At 34.3% G+C, this 16,244-nt stretch overlaps 2 protein-coding genes across 2 annotated transcripts in view; both read left to right on the top strand.

The window, feature by feature from the left end:
• Positions 1-1,941: 1,941 nt before the first annotated feature.
• Positions 1,942-3,709, top strand: LOAG_02285 (hypothetical protein; the record flags this gene model as incomplete). The annotated part of the gene is made up of 2 exons (XM_003137823.1): positions 1,942-2,158; positions 3,570-3,709. 2 exons carry the CDS (start codon positions 1,942-1,944, stop codon positions 3,707-3,709), a joined length of 357 nt encoding a protein of 118 aa, XP_003137871.1.
• Positions 3,710-6,088: 2,379 nt separating this feature from the next.
• The window catches only part of LOAG_16538 (FLN-2 protein), a gene marked incomplete at both ends in the record, with an annotated part of 21,829 nt that continues 11,673 nt past the window's right edge, over positions 6,089-16,244 (top strand). Inside the window, 16 exons of the mRNA XM_020449192.1 lie at positions 6,089-6,249; positions 6,911-7,098; positions 7,200-8,126; positions 8,430-8,532; positions 8,784-8,909; positions 10,502-10,628; positions 11,204-11,362; positions 11,879-12,035; positions 12,372-12,478; positions 12,890-13,019; positions 13,787-13,969; positions 14,127-14,263; positions 14,567-14,708; positions 14,881-14,964; positions 15,262-15,399; positions 15,636-15,803. Of these exons, the coding sequence (XP_020307312.1) occupies positions 6,089-6,249; positions 6,911-7,098; positions 7,200-8,126; positions 8,430-8,532; positions 8,784-8,909; positions 10,502-10,628; positions 11,204-11,362; positions 11,879-12,035; positions 12,372-12,478; positions 12,890-13,019; positions 13,787-13,969; positions 14,127-14,263; positions 14,567-14,708; positions 14,881-14,964; positions 15,262-15,399; positions 15,636-15,803 (3,037 nt within the window). The remainder of the gene's footprint in view (positions 6,250-6,910; positions 7,099-7,199; positions 8,127-8,429; positions 8,533-8,783; positions 8,910-10,501; positions 10,629-11,203; positions 11,363-11,878; positions 12,036-12,371; positions 12,479-12,889; positions 13,020-13,786; positions 13,970-14,126; positions 14,264-14,566; positions 14,709-14,880; positions 14,965-15,261; positions 15,400-15,635; positions 15,804-16,244) is intronic.

Here is a 16,244-nt window from a genome sequence, read left to right on the forward strand (position 1 = left end):
ATTCTCCCGAGAGTTCATGCAAAAACACCGAGGATACTCGGCATTATAATATTTCCGGATTTTTTAACCAGTGAAAATGAGGAGTAGTGTTTCGCAGTTTTATATGCAAAATAAATATATTTGCAAGAATGAAAATTTGTTTATCACTCTAAAGTTATCCATCGGCTTTTTGACTATATCAATTTAATTACTGTCATATTCTTATGCGATATCCCTATGGCAGTTTGTTCATAGTTTTACGTCATCACTTCACATGTTTCTTTTCGATCAGGTTTTCTGGTTTAGGGTTAAAACAATTTCTGTTTATCTTTTATAACGTCACATCTTACCATAGTCTGTTTATGTCAATCACATCACTCTCCTATTCTGTCTATCTTATCACTTCAACTAACATTAAATTGTTTCTTCTGTTACATTGGTGTTTTACGGGGCAAATACTCTTTTTTTGCAGCCAGTATTTCACTAAGCAAGTAATGTCGAATTCCTAATACATAGTTAGTTGACACTGTTCATTAAACATGTAACTGAAATGACAGTTGTTAAGAAAAGGAAAGTATTTTAAGCTAAGTAAAGGACAGTCTTCGATGGAACCAAACTTCTTGGAAGAAATGAAAAGCTCGAGATGGACGGATACGGTTCCCAAAAGCGCCCTATAGTTTCGTTGAAAAGATCCGCTTATGATGATTTGAAAAAAAGGAAGACAGACAGCAAATGTTGTTCCTTACCACTTTGGATTACTTCCACCAGCTGAGAAATAGAAGAGTGAGAAAAAATTTTTTTGATTTGATAATAAAATGAAGAGATACTGGAATGCCTTTTTTTTAAATCTCAACTAAGGATTAGTCCATCGACCTGCGACCTATGATAGTCTTTAACTGATCTAAAATTGATCTTCAGTTGATTGAAAAGTTTTTCATGCAAAATTTATGTCCATTCTCATAGTCATACAAAAAAGAAAAACTATTTTTTGATGGACACTTTTTTTAGAAGATAGTTTTGTTGAAATAATTCTTTAGGATTGGGGAATGTCCCAACGTTCCATAGATGGCATTTGTTCTATGAGACATTTGTCTGGAAACTTTTCATGCCGACTAACAAATTCTCGAAGTTCGGGCCAATTACTATCTATCTTTGCTTCCCAATAATACGAACTTCGCATCTGCGTGTGTCGATGTTCCATGTTTGATATCCTGTCTTAGTGTCCCATATCACCGAGTTCAGCTCATGCTGATCGGTACCGGAGGCGGAGCGGTTCACTCTGTTCTTTATGCTGTCATCCTGCCTTCCTCCATCCATCCATGCACTTCATGTCGCTCTCAATCAGTGACAGGAAAGCAACAGTCACTGTGGCATTATGTCAGCAAAGTGGAGAGCTACTTTCTGAGCATTGTTGGTTGGTTGACAGTAGCTTACTATTTTCTCGTTATCTACCTCTGGTCAAATATTTTGCATAGAAGTAATCATTATCATTCCTGTCCACTGCTGCTGTCAACATTGAACATTGTCGATCAGCTGATATCATCGTCGCTGCAGTTATCATTACCACAAATAGTGCCTAAATCAACACTTTCTTCTCAGCTGTCAACTTCCCACCATGTCACCCATTAAACAACAGTGACAGCAAAAGTAATGTTGACAATACATTCAATTTGGGCAGGAATTTCTTACTAAATTTACTTTCTAATCGTTAAATCGTCTTCTTATCGCTTTTGATATTATTTATATTCTCACTAGTACATTTTTCTTTTCCTACCGTTAATCGAACATTTATTCTGTCGAATTACTTGCTTATCGTAATCCATCTCAATCTCAGATATGCAATAATATCAACAGCTTGTACTCTTCAACTTTGTGACATTCTGAATTATTCGACGAATTTTCCATATATCTATATTTTATAATTCTCCAGTGGAAGCAAATTCCGCAATTTATTTTTAAAAAATGAGTGAAGAACGACGTTACCTATCACAATTATATGTTTTGCCTGCAGTTGATGCTGTTAATGCTGGAAAAGGACAGCTGGAAATCAGTATTAATCAGGGAAAAGTACCAAATAATGTGCAAATGCAAGGTGCAGGGCGTTGTTTGGTTACGTTTATTCCACAGTATCCCGGCAAATATGTTATCGATGTGACATTCAACGACGAACAAGTACAAGGTATGTTTTCTATTTTCAATTTAATCTTTTCTGTTACTTTCACATAAGGTTGACATTTTATGGAAAATATTAACAATGTTTTGTTTACTTAATTATTCATGGCAGTAGTAAGGGAAAGGTAACAGAAATTTGATGAATTCGGAGCGGTGATACTTTTGCACATGGCAGTATGATGAACAAAATTATCATTGAACGAGTTAAAAACTCACAGAGAAAATGTACTATAGAGAAAAGAGCAAAATGAGATCAGTGATTTCTGGTCAGGAAAAGGACAAATAGAAGACCAAAAGAAGCATAGTTAAATTTTTGCGAACTATGCATTCGTTGAGCAGCAACATAAAGAGAGATGACAAATTACTCCTTTAGAAGCTTGTAAATATTTATTTTTACGTCGTTGCTTCGTTCTTTTTTACCCGGTGATTGAAAGCCTTTCCTGATTCAAATATGCTTCATTTGAATCAAAAAAAGGATTCCGAAGACATGTGAAAAGGAATGAAGTAATAACATAGAAATTTACAGGCCAAGCTCCTAAAAGAGTAATTTATTTATTCAGTCATTTTTTACTAATAAATTTCTCATGGATTTTGTTAAAATTAAGTTTAATCCTTCATCTAAACAAACCATATCTATCCTGACAGAGTAGGAAGAAATTGCATAGTTGGAATGTTCCTAATTGCACTGATTAGGCTTGGAAACATTGGCCTAGTGAGGTCTGTGTTTGAGTGTTATTATAAAGATTTGGATGACAATATTTTTAGTTACCGAGAGAATTTTCATGAATTCATATTGCATTCATGTTTTGGGAATTAATGCAGCAAATACTATTGGCTGTCTTTGTTCTTTAATAATAATGATTTTTTAAAAAATCTAGCGAACAAGAGATCAAACTTAATCTTTACCTTAAAGGGAGTCCATTTAAATCACTGTGTGTTTTATCGCAATTGAATCTCGTAATTCCAATTTTCATTTTTTCCATTATATTTTTAAAAACAAAATGTGCAGTTTCCCTTTCTCCTTTTATAACATATCAATGGAAGGACCCGCATTGTACTATTGAATCTTCCGTCATTACCCATCGATGAATATCTTAGCTTGTGGAAGCGCTCATATGATTTACTACATAAATAATAAAGATTGCTCAAGTTCTGGGGACCTTATCCAAGAAATTACTCATTCCTGCAGTTACTGCTGAGAAATACCATTCCATTAATCCTCCATTCTGATGATAATAAAGCAATATATCGAAGTGATATCAAATCCAGTATTAGAAAGTTCAAAATGGATAAAGTCATATTTTGAGTCACATTCTTTTTATATTTGCCAAAAAGTATTCAGAGAAGTAAATATTCATATTTATTGATGATAGTTTGTACCGGGACCATTCTAACAAATATATTGATTTATTTTCCAGGATGTCCAATTTGTGTTGATATTTTACCGAAGCAGGTTGGTCAAAGTGTTTCAACATCCGTAATTTCTCAGCAGACAGCAACAATCACATCTTCTTCATCCTCAGGTTACCAAAGTTTCAAAATTTGGATTTCTAATTGAAATGATTTCGGAAAAATGATAAGTCTTAATACTAATTTTTTGAGATGTCATTATAGTTCACTTATAAGAATATTCATGAAAAGTAGCCAATTGGTAGGATAACGATCTATGATGAAAACGAAATTTCTATTCCTCGACTTTTTGATATAACTGAAGAAACTTGTCAGTATTAGTGTCGAAGAGCATGAAAACTGTACGATTGGTCGGAAATTAAATACAACATATCGGAAAGTAATCCAACTAGCAGATATATTCATTGTACAACACCATACCAGAAATCCCGTAGAAGTTTTTCCATAGAATCCGTCTGTGCATTGTTGCATCCATCTTCAGTAGCAGTAGTAATTTTAGATTTGAAATAGGTCATTTTCCCTACAAATAATGCTTCCCCTTCTCGGTATGTTTCATTTATTTACCTAAAATTAAACATGTATGCGAACTCTTACTCTTACATACTTGGCTATTAAAGAGGCAATATGCAAACGTTGACATAAATTTGTGGTTAGCTTTTCGATTATACAATGACATAGTGGTTGTTGTGTCATGTTTTGATGTCATCAGCTGCGGTCCAATTATCTCAATTTAATAGCATGAGGTGTGCATTAGTTACTTATAAACTGGTCCTTATTATCTGGTTTTCATGAAACGATCATCAATGATGGAAGAATATGTTATTCAGTAGCATTTGCACCCAAATTTCCTCTGGAATGATTGTTGTAGCATTGCTGTCTCTGTAATAACAGAAGTGCAAAAAAAAATCTCTTATTTAATAAATCATAATGGGATGGTTTTATTCACTCTGTTTCATTATTTTATACAACGCAGTAGATAGTGGGAATAACCTACTTCAAATTAAGAAATTTTTGAAAATCTAAAAAAGTTTTCTGGAGAGAAAATATTTCAAACTTTGAAATTTTGCACAGTGGACACAAAAAACTTTTCATTTGCAAAGCGAAATCACAGTTTCTCTAGAATTCGAGAATTAAATTACAAATCAGGGTATCCGGTTCCAGTTTCTAATTTATATAAATCTTCGCTTACATTTTTGACTTGCGATTATTAGTTTCTTTTCTTCCTCTTACAAACTTTCTAATCCTTTTTTCTCTCTGAATTAAAGTAAGAAAAAAGTTGCTGCGCTGATGTTACATCTCGATTGAATTTAATTTTTGACTCATAATCAAAAAAAATTCTGCTACCTGGATTGGTGAAGATTTGTAAGGGACAAGATATTATCGCTTTAATAAATCCCTTCTTTTGTTGGGAACAGGTGAGAAACATAAGATTGAGGAGAATTCTGTACGCAGAAAATATTCATGTCTTATAAGACTGCAATTGATAATTGCATCTTCAAAGCAATTTCCCTATGCTTGTCCTTGGGCAAAGTTTTTCATGCAAAATCGCATAAACATACCTCTCGTAAACATCCAAAACTTTCAGCATATATTAAAATTCTTAACACCAAATCGTTATATTAAAAAAAAAGTCGTAGTATATGACTGTGTTATATTCGTGAAGATCGAATCGATCATGCATTATTTGTCATTATGACATTAACAACAATCGGTAAAGGACGATATGGAAAGTAGGGAAAAACAGTTGCCCAATTATTTTATTCATACCTTTCCCTAACCTTTTCATCAAAAATAACAGAGCCAGAAATAAATGACAGACTCATTTCTTACTACTCTCAAGAGTTACTTACTTACAAGTTCATTTCTCTCAAAAGGCTCAAACTGGTAAAATATTTCCCAATACATTGTTGTAGAATGTTGATTTCTTTATTATCATCTCCATTTGTTTATTATTTTGTTACATATTTGGAGTTATATTACTCTCTGATTTGTTCCGAAAAATTGTATGATAAAGAGAGGAGAATGTTCACATCCATTAAAGGGACATACAAAAAAATATGGCAAAGAAGATTATTCAATTTAGTGTTTCATCTGTCCTCTTAAAAAAATATCCCTTGTGCTAGAAATATCTGTTAAAAATTTTCTGCATTATTTTGATGCAATCCTCACTTATTCTGGATTGAAAGACGGTGTTTAACGAAAGTATCCATTAGTTCATTAAGATTAGCAAATATCGATTGAATTCTTGTGCTAAGAGTATCCTAATCAAATGTGAATTGTTGTAATTTTGATTTCTGTTGAAAGCTTTTCTTTTTGCTTCCGGCAGATATTTTTTGTGGTTTCAGTTTAAATTAACGCTTGCAATTGAACAGCAAACCAATTCGGAAAAGAAGTTAACAATTTCAAGTTCCGGAAACATTTGACAAATATGAGAAGATTCATGTACAATGTTTCTGATTTTTACAAACAAAACTGTTTATACAAATTGCATTTTGCAGTGCAAAAGCCGACATCTTATGGATTAGCCATGGAGGACGGTGTCGAATCATCCAGTTCTTCCGCCCTCCTGAAACACGCACGTGAAAAGTCACTTGATCGATCACTTTTTCCGGAACATTTTAAATCTCCGGATTTATTACAAAAAGTTGAACCCAAAACTACTACTCTTACTGACGAAAACCGGCATAGGTGTGTTTAATTAAGCATGCTGTCAGCAACCTTTTAAAAGACCATTGCAAGGGCTAAAAAGATTGAAATTCGTGGTGAGCGGTTTAATAACAATTTGCACAAACTGAGAGCACCGTTCAGCATACGATTTTCCTAAATTCATGACTTCGACCTTGATTTTGTTAATCTACTGAATATGACAAGTGAGTTTTAATCTTATCTGAAGCGGTAAGATAAGATACGACCACCAAGAGTTCTAGATGACTGCCAAACTTCACATATGCTTCTAAAATTATTGTTCCATGTTTTGACTTAAATTCGATGAAGTTTTAAGATTTTACCTTTCTTATATAATTCTCGCTATGAATTAAGCAATCAGCAGTCAGCCAGCCTTTTCATCATATCCTAAGTTACATTCACCATCAGTTAGTAACGAAAGCTTTTCTATGCTGATTTATCTCTTCATTTTTGATAAACTTACAAAAACGGTAGGAAAGTTGGTCAGTTTCAAACTTGGAATATGCAGTTTCATTTCAAAGCTATGAAAAGATAAATTTAAAAGAGGATAAGTGTAATGTAAGTTATAAAGATTTGTCTGAAATGGAAAATCTTTGTTCATTTCTCTTCCAAATTTAAGCTTTTTTTCTTGTTTTTAATTCTACTGAAAGTTCATGTACTTCAGGTTACGAAAAATTGATGATTACGATCCAATAGCGCTAGAAAAAGAACGAGAAACTGATCGGACATCTTCAAATTTAATTGAGAAAAAAGATGATCGATTAGGTTATATGGTAGCTCAGTATGGTAATGGTACAGTTGCTAGTGCTGGTGTCGCACCAGGACAAACAGTCAGTAGTCGAACTTTTACAGGTCAGTACTTATTTCCATTAATTTGAATGAAATTGCATATTAAATATAAAATGATATCCAGTGAAGTAGATAGAGATAGAGATAGTGTATTGCATTTGCAGATGACGGACGGGGCATCGTGACGTCCACTTATACGGCCGAAACACGTTATAGCAACATATCACCGGCTAGAACGTATGAGTATGCAAAGGGGACAATGACGAATTTGCCTTATGATGAGCGGACTGCTACACCAACAGTATATACAGAAGTCAGGGCTTTTGAAATTCCGAAATCCAAAGAATTGGCTTCAACGGTACAATCTGACTCCAGTGATCTACATTCACATAGTTATCCATCGTTTCTGGATCCTTCTCGATCATCTCCATCAGGAATTATAAGTTATGATACTAAAGATAGGGTCAAATCATTCGACCAGTTGGAAAGTAGAAGTAGCTTTATAACAGATAGCCGACGTTATGATACTAAATCTTCAAGTGAATATCATGATTTGGATTCAAGCAGCTACAGTGTTCGACGATACGGTACAGGAAATGTCGGAGCAGCAGACCAAAAGCAAGTGCAATTAAAATATTTCGGCGAAGAATCGATGAAATTAAATGGAACTAGAACGTCAAGAAATGATATTGACATGGTAAAAACAACTTACGAGCCTTATCGTTCTTCGACGAACCTAATACCATCTGGTGGATACCTTAAAAATAAGCTTGGTTCGGACAAACTTTGTTCCAATGGATATTTGAAAGAAAATGAGTCATCGGAAACTGCTAAAGGACCAAGTTTTGAAGCTCCAGTAATAGCATCTTATGGTAGAGCCAAATCAGCTGATATAGCTGACAGACAACAAAAAGCTTCACAAAAAATTGCTGTCCTACCGACAACAGTCTTGGAACGATCCGAGGAAATGGAACGATTGCCGAAAAGCTGGGAATCAGTTGAAAAGGTAGATGCAGATACTTCGTGTTATCGGAAAAAGTCACCAGTCAAAAGTGGGAAAGTGGAAGTGCGAGGGAGTCATCAGTATTCAGGTGATATCCGGAAGAGTATCATTTCTTTTCGTTGTTTTTTCGTTTCTTCCCTGAGTGGTTGCCTGATCCATTGTCTGTATTACGTAGTTGAAAATATTTTGCCAAAAGATCTTACTATTACCGCGAAATCACAAACTTGTTTCCTGAACCTATGAACTTCTTGCGACTTTTCAAGTGTCTCATTTCGAAATCACATGTTCAACTTTTATCGCCGTCTTTTATCAATTGTTAGATAATAACATAGCTATGTAAAACTCAGTTCAAAAACTGATTACGGAAGAAGTAATGATGGTCGTTTTCAAGGTATCGGTGAACAAGGTTATCGTAGCGTGAATATTGCAAGGGATGACGAACGATGTTGTGATTCATCACGATCCATGGAAGAACCGTTTCAGACCTTGAGGAGGTATGTGCGAATCTTATTAAGTATTACAGGTGAACAAGTCAACTAGTATATATACATGTGTGTCCATTCACCACTTTATAAATAACGTAAAATAAAAGAACTAGTTTTGATCTGATTATGTCCTGGATATTTTTTCGATTAGTTTTTCCTCGCCACCAAACAGAGTTATATAATGGGGAATAAAAGCGTGAGAGAATGATAAAATAATGGAGCAGTGATGTAGTTAGTAATTGTTGATGGTGTAATTCTAGAGATCGCGACATGGAACCAACGTTTTTGTCGACAGCACCACAACGGACAGCCGATTATATGCGAGCAAGAGAGGAAGGAAAATTTGGTGCATTCCAGGAGATGGATTCAGTTCTCTCTTCACAACGGTTAATTTTTTCTTTTAAAATCTTTTCTTTTACTTTTACATATTTTGATAATAAAACGCATTGGGCATACTTGATATTAGTCTGCCTTCGTGATCATTAAGCAAGTTTAAACAATTTAACGATCGATCCTAACATGTTAACTTCTTCACATTAGTGATAATATGTGATATTTATGTGATACTAATGTAGCTTAGTGATACTGTGTATGTTTCGAATTACTCCACCATTCCTGTACAATAATTTCTTAAACTAAAAACCTAATCTTAATACGATTTCATCATATTATGTTAGTGAACCATCTTGTGAATTGATCAAGTACCGTAATTTGCGCACTTGACGATGTTCATTTGATGATCTGTCTGTCGCAAAAAACTCGGTTAATAGTAGTATTTATTAATAATATTACGCTGATAATATCTTTAGTGCCGAGGATAACAACAGATCTCAAAAAAAGGAAGCTCTTTCCTCATTTGCTTTCTCATTGCCAATGATCAAATAATAAAAAGTTCAAACAGTAGGCCATATTGGAGTTTACCTATATTTACGTCTTGTCTTTTGAATTTCTTGAAATTATTCTTTCTAATCTGTGACTTTTCAGCAGATTTTCTGCAGGACAGGCATGAAGGTAATACCATTTGAGAAATCAAGTGATATATTTGTTCTCCTATAACATAGGAATTCAAGAAAAAACACAGGCAGTACAGTTCATTAATTGGAATGAACATGATAAAATATAGTTAACTATAGGGTAATATGAAAGTACTGTTGTTTCAAATTGTCGATTATAACAATAGCAATCTCGACAATCTCGATGATGATGGTCGATTTCAGATGATAAGGGCAGAGGAGAGTTATCAGTTTGTCAGCTCTCAGGTTATATTTTAGGTTCATCAGTCGAGCAATGAGAGCCAAAAGATGCTCTACCTACAATGTTGCAAGAGCCAATGTTCAATTTTGCTAATAGTTTTCCCTTCTTCCTTCCTTTTTTTGCCTTTTCTTGTTTTTTTTTTTTCCTACCGTCACCTCCTTTTTTGTCTGTCCTATTGTTATCCAGCTTTACTGAATTCTAGATCCTAATCAACACTCTGTCAGTTCCAAAATAAGTAGACCGAGCAGATATGCAGATCATCAATGACGACATTATGGCAATTGAGTGGCCTCCTGTGATCTCCTTATTTTTTGACCCTATTTTCAGATTTCTTTCTTTTCTCTGGTTTAAATCGAACTGCCTTTCAATCGAACATTTTTGACCTTTATATTATCTCATTTTGCTGCCGTATTAGCGTTTCACACCACTATTTTAGTTGCCTACTTATTCTAGAATTAGAATCAAACTATCCTTTACTTCCTATTTTCTAATCTTTAGACTTTGTTTGCTTTATGTGAAGTGAGTTCCTGTCATCTGTATCAGACAATTTGAGACATAAGGGAAGATAAAGGTTGTTTATCCGATTCTTTTTATCATTTTTATCTCAGATTGTAATTTTTTAATTGCCTCCCAAAAATCTCTCTCTATCAGCGGTTAGTTACACTTTATTTAATGAATTTACATATGTTTACTATATTATTTCAGGATTACTATATCGTTTCAGACCGCTAAAGTTCGAATATGGCGAACGAGAAGGTCATATAACAGATATAGTGGAGGAAGCAACATTGACGCCACGGACACGACGAAAACTTCAGGAACAAAAAATCCGACACGAGGAAGAACTCGATGTATGGTTCAAATTTAATTTAAAATTACTGGAAACCTGATTTACTAGAGTGAGCATTAAGGAGGTAATTCCGTTTTTCCGGACTCTTATTTCATTTCATGTTCATCAGACCAGGTCTTATCAAAATTGAAACCACCTGAGTATGAATTTGGCAGGTCTTTGAAGTGCTTTAAAAGTGTTGAACTAATTGAACAATTTTTTTTTTGTTGGTTCGGGTTTATGGGTTTATGTTACCCGTGTTTACATTACCATATCTTTCAATCACTTCGCAAAGTATCTCAAAGGAATCATTTTTCAAAAGGCTTCTAGAAGCCCGTGGCGACTTTTAGAAGCCTCTGGCAACTTTTAGGAGTAAAAAAATAATCAAACTGATATATTTCTGAAATTGTTTCGCGTCCATGTTTCTTTATTATAAACGGAAATGTTTGTGTTCTTTGATTTCAGTCATTTTTGATTTTTCAATTCTTTATTTGGTCCTCCTTTAACAGATTGCTTAAGCTGAAAATTAGAAATTCAAGTTTAGGTATTCAAGTTTTTCTAGTATTCATTTAGCCTTTGCTGAGCAAAATTATACAGGAAAAGCGCGATGAAGCACATAAAGCAATAAAAGACGACTTACAATCAATGCAGGCACTAAATCGTGACGAATTTGAGTTACCTCAATCGAAACCCTCAAGTCCTTCACCCGTATCTACACCTCGAGCAACTCCCAGGCTTAATCTGAAATTCGGAAAGGTTTGCTTTTTGTGTACGTCTTTTTTATGCTGTGTATGTCAACTTGAAAAGTTGGCTATTTTTCAAAAGCTTAGAATGGACACTAGTCAGAAGCATTGTGACATGAATAAGTGACTGCTTCTGACAGCAATGTTACAACTTTTAAAAGGTGTCATGCTAAGCTTTCTTCACATCATGCATTTTTCTTGCAATTCCAGGGAAGTGAGATTAACAAAAAAATTAGGAATTAGTTGAGTACACTTAAATTTATCGGATGACTCACAACTACGTGCCCTATGTCTTGTTCAATGTTTATAGTCCATTTATTTACCTAAAAAATTTTTAGCGATTCTCTCATGAATATTCATGAAGTGGACACATCTATGAGTTTTGCTTGGCAGCTAATTTCCTCTTTGTTCAACATTCCAACCGTTTGTTTGACTATCTGTTGAATGATCTTATCAGTAGTAGAATCATTTAAAACAAATTCCTCTGTATATTTCTCAGTGATACATAATGTTCAGAAGTTGCTTGCAGGGTAAAGAAAGAAAAACGGTTGAAGAAGGTGGTTTCAATTTTGGTAAATCCAAAATAACATCTAAACATGAAATAGTGCGACGTGGGAAAGATGTTGAGGTGAAAGTTGATTCGCTGAAACTTGGCAAAGACGATCAGTTAAAAGTTGTCGTAGTATGTAAGTTTTACATATAATATCATTCAGAAATTTAATATTTGCTCAATCAATCACTGATTAATGAACAGCAAATTGAATCGGGTTAGAATAAGTATTGATCGAAATTTAGCAGGTAATTGACTAGGAATGGCATTAGTTATAAATTATCGCGATGAAATGCGGAAATTTTTTTCCCTGCTGCAATTTGAAGATACTATTAACGTCCAAAATGATTTTTACTATCAGTTGTAATTCTTATAATCAGTATTTGCTTGCTGACTGATTATGATTTGTGACTGTGAATAGTTTATATTTCTTACTTCTTCAATTACCTCTACTCTTTGAAAGTTTTTGCAGTAGCAGCAAAAGGAGCAATAGAACGTGAAGAAATTGAACCGAAAGTGAAGAAATCTCGTCATTCCTATGAGATATCATTTCGGCCAGCAGAAGTTGGAACACACAAGGTACTTGTTAATGAGAATTAAGTATCACGTTGGTCTGTGAATCTCGGCTTCCCCGATGTTTAGTTGAAATTTACGCTATATTTCTCCTTTGAAGACAATTGCAGCTTTGGTTTCAAATGTCACTTTTTTTTGCAATCTCATTTCTTCCTTTTCTTGTGATAATTTCGACTTTAAGCTGATTAAACGAACTGAGCTAATGATTGGAATTGAAAATTACTTCGCTTGACTCATCGTCCATTTAATCTCCAAGCTAATTTGTCGTATCGGAACAATTTGGTAATGAAAGAATCTTCATCGTATATGAACGAATTTGAACCGTTCGATATTTAGTCATAAAGAGTTATACTAGAAGTTTAACAATTCCTGAGTTTTTAAAGATGGAATGAAATAATAATCAGCTTAATATTTGAGGTAATGGTTTATGTAAACGATACCTTGCACCCAATGTGTCCTTTTCCAATCCGTGTCTACGATGCATCAGAAATTATTGTTGGCGAAATTGCGCCTCAGAGCACTATCAATGACACTGTTGAATTCACCGGTTAGTTTTGAAAGATTATAATGAAGGCTTGAACCAAGTAATGCTTAGGCAGGGATCTGCGAAACATAGAAAGTAAGAGTTAGTGTAACTTTCAAATCCTATTCTACTATATAGGTAGAACCAGGGCAAAACTGATTATGACGTTGCCAATACCATTTCCTCGCTTACTCTACATTTTCTCTCTCTTTTATTTCATAAGTTAGAGGTACGGTTAATGGAGATATTAAAAGGTGTTAAAGGATTTCGGCCTGAATATAGTTAGATTCGATCACCAGATTGGTTTGGAAGTCCTTGCAGAGATATTTGGAGGATTTCGGAGCGCACTGTTCTTCTAGGTATGGTAGTAATGGAACCGAACGCAAACGACTGACTCTCCTGTTTATATAGTGGGAGTGGTTTACAATATTCTCATAAAATACATATTATTTTTTAATAGACTGAAAGAAGGTTACAATAGAGGAATTTTATGGTTACAATAATCGACATGGGAATATAAATTTGGTAATATATTTGAATGCCTTCAAACAGGGAATGCTGTCAGCACAACATAGGGCTTTATGTCTCCAATTTAGACATTGCAGTTGAAAACAGAATAACAAATCAATGTTAGATAGTTACAACATCTTACAGCACGAGTTGGGCTACACATTTACGATGTCAACATTATTTTTATACTGAAATATTTTGGTTTTTTAAATTGTGATATCAAATATTTCAAATATATCCTCTTATTCTGAATCACAAATTTAATGACATCATTGTTACAGTTGACGCTGGCCGAGCAGGATTTGGAAATCTTGAAATGGCAATTAAGGATAGCGATGGTATCATCATACCATCTCATGTAGCACAACTGGAAACGGGAACTGCCAAATTCTTGGTGACATTCAATCCGACCACTATAGGAATGCACACTGTCAACATTACATTCAATAAGGAAGTCCTCAAAAGTATGCTTTTGAATAGTTGAATTACTAATCGGCACTATTCCTACAGTCTTTCATTAGCTTCTTTGTCAAATCATTGTTTTCTTAATATTAAAAGTAATTACTTCGTTTTGATGGTATTGAATTGAAAAAGTATTCTCAGTTTACTGTTTGCTTTTAGATAGTCCATTCGAAGTAAATATTGTAGACGAAAGGCCAAACGAAGAGGTGGAGAATGTGTATGTTTTACTTTCCATACTTTTGAATTTAATACAAAAAATGTTCGTAAAACAGACTGATGAAATCTTTAAGGAGAGAGTTAGAGGTTGTTGAATTTTTGGTTATTAAATTTCAGATCTAAAATAAAACAGACTGGATTTTGTTTCCGTAACTGAGCTTTACATTTGTACGATTCATTGCAGTTTGCTGGATGGAAAAAAAAGATTCACGAAAGGAAAAGGAAGAGAAAAAACGCGAAGAAAAAGAACGCATGAAAAAAGAGAAAGAGGAAAAGTTGATGGCTGAAACGCTAAAAAAAATAAAGTATATCATGTTTATGAAAAGAAAGTCTTTTACTGCATGTAAATAAAAAATCTAAAATTCGTTTCCTTATTTTCTTAGGGAAAGGAAACGAAGAAGAAGAAGCATCAAATGGAGAAGAGAACAAGTGTTTCCAAAATCCCATCTTTAAGTCGGGTTGGACGACCAGCACAGATCCTTATTACGCTGGCTGGCGAGGAACCACTTGACATCACTGTAATAGGCAAGTTTTAAAATCTTTCAATAAGAAAGTAATGGTAATGAATTTTAAAATCAATTTTGTAAATATGACGGTGGAGAGGAATTCGGTAATATTTACGAAGTTTTCCTACTCTAAAAACTTGCTAGAATAATTATGCCAGCATATTGAGTACATTATGGAATTTGCATTTCAGATCCTGAAAAAAGAGAAGTTGAAAATTCCATGTCCGATCATGAACCTGGCGTTAAGAAAGTTGAATTTATACCTGTGCAAGTGGGTATGTCTTTGAAGAACTCGGTGTTTTCAAATTTGTTTGATCAGTGTTACTAACCCAAGCTATTTTGACATTGCTCGTGGAACTTCGTGTTCGATACTTCGATATTGTTATATATATTTGGAAATTTCAACCATTTTTTTCAAATCATTTCTCCTTTTTGATCTTACTTGAAGTCTTTTTTTTTGTCTCCTTTACTTCATTGTATTCTACTCTTTGTTTTCTTTTTACTTTGTGCCAATCATCTTGCCCATTTTAGTGCTTAATTTTACTAATAGTTTTAGCAGTTCATTGTTTCAGGTGACCACGAAATCGAAGTGAAATATGCAGGAGCCGATGTTCAAGGCAGCCCTTTTACTTGTCGAGCATATGATCCAGCGAAAATCAGTGTCGGTGATATTCCTAACAGCGTGGTCGACAGACCAGTCCATTTCATTGGTTTGGTTTTGCATAAAATTGAAATGACAGTTTTAAGATATGCTTGTTATTCGGGTGATTGTTTTATAGTCGCAATACGACGTATGCTAAAACCGTATGTTAGAAAAAAAGTATACTGAAAAAATCGTTCTAATCTAACTCTCCTGAGTTTTTACCATATTTGGAGTATGCGTGCTTTCCGTTGAAACTGAGATCCAGGTTGACTGAGGCTGCTCTGATTTTCTTGTATTTTACAGTGGATGCAAGTCAAGCAGGTGTCGGCAATCTGGAAGTAGCAGTAAACGAAGGGCGCATTCCATCGATGGCGCAGTCACTTGGACAACATCGTTATGATATATCCTTTGTACCTAGAGAACTTGCCGATCACACCATATCTGTTCGTTTCAATAATGAACCCGTGCCAGGTAAGCAAAAATTAAAAGGAGACTCAGCGTTAATGAATGAGATCTCCTCACTCTGTATCAACTTTTTAACAGAGTAATAGTCTTAATCATTAAAAGTAGGGTCAAGTATGAAAGATTAGGAAAATCACAGTGTTTTACAAGAGAAGTTTGTTTAGATGCGAAGCCCATTAGATCACCTGATCATTATTTTTTTACAACTGGTTTGAATTGTAAATTTCAAGGCCGTCATTTTATTTGAGAAGCAGAAAGGATAAGAAAGCATAAAGACATCTAGATTTACCACAAATCATTTAGATTCTTAGTTTTTAATTTACTTAAACATCAAGTTTGTTATGACCATCCTTTCTTCAGCTTCTCTGATTAGAGCATACCAAGGAGAAGAGAGAAATAGGGGAAAGAGAGAGAGAGAGAGAGAGAGAGAGAGAGGAGGGAGGGAGGAGG

The sequence above is a fragment of the Loa loa genome, assembly GCF_000183805.2.
Source record: "Loa loa unplaced genomic scaffold supercont3.7, whole genome shotgun sequence".
Classification (NCBI taxonomy): domain Eukaryota; kingdom Metazoa; phylum Nematoda; class Chromadorea; order Rhabditida; family Onchocercidae; genus Loa; species Loa loa.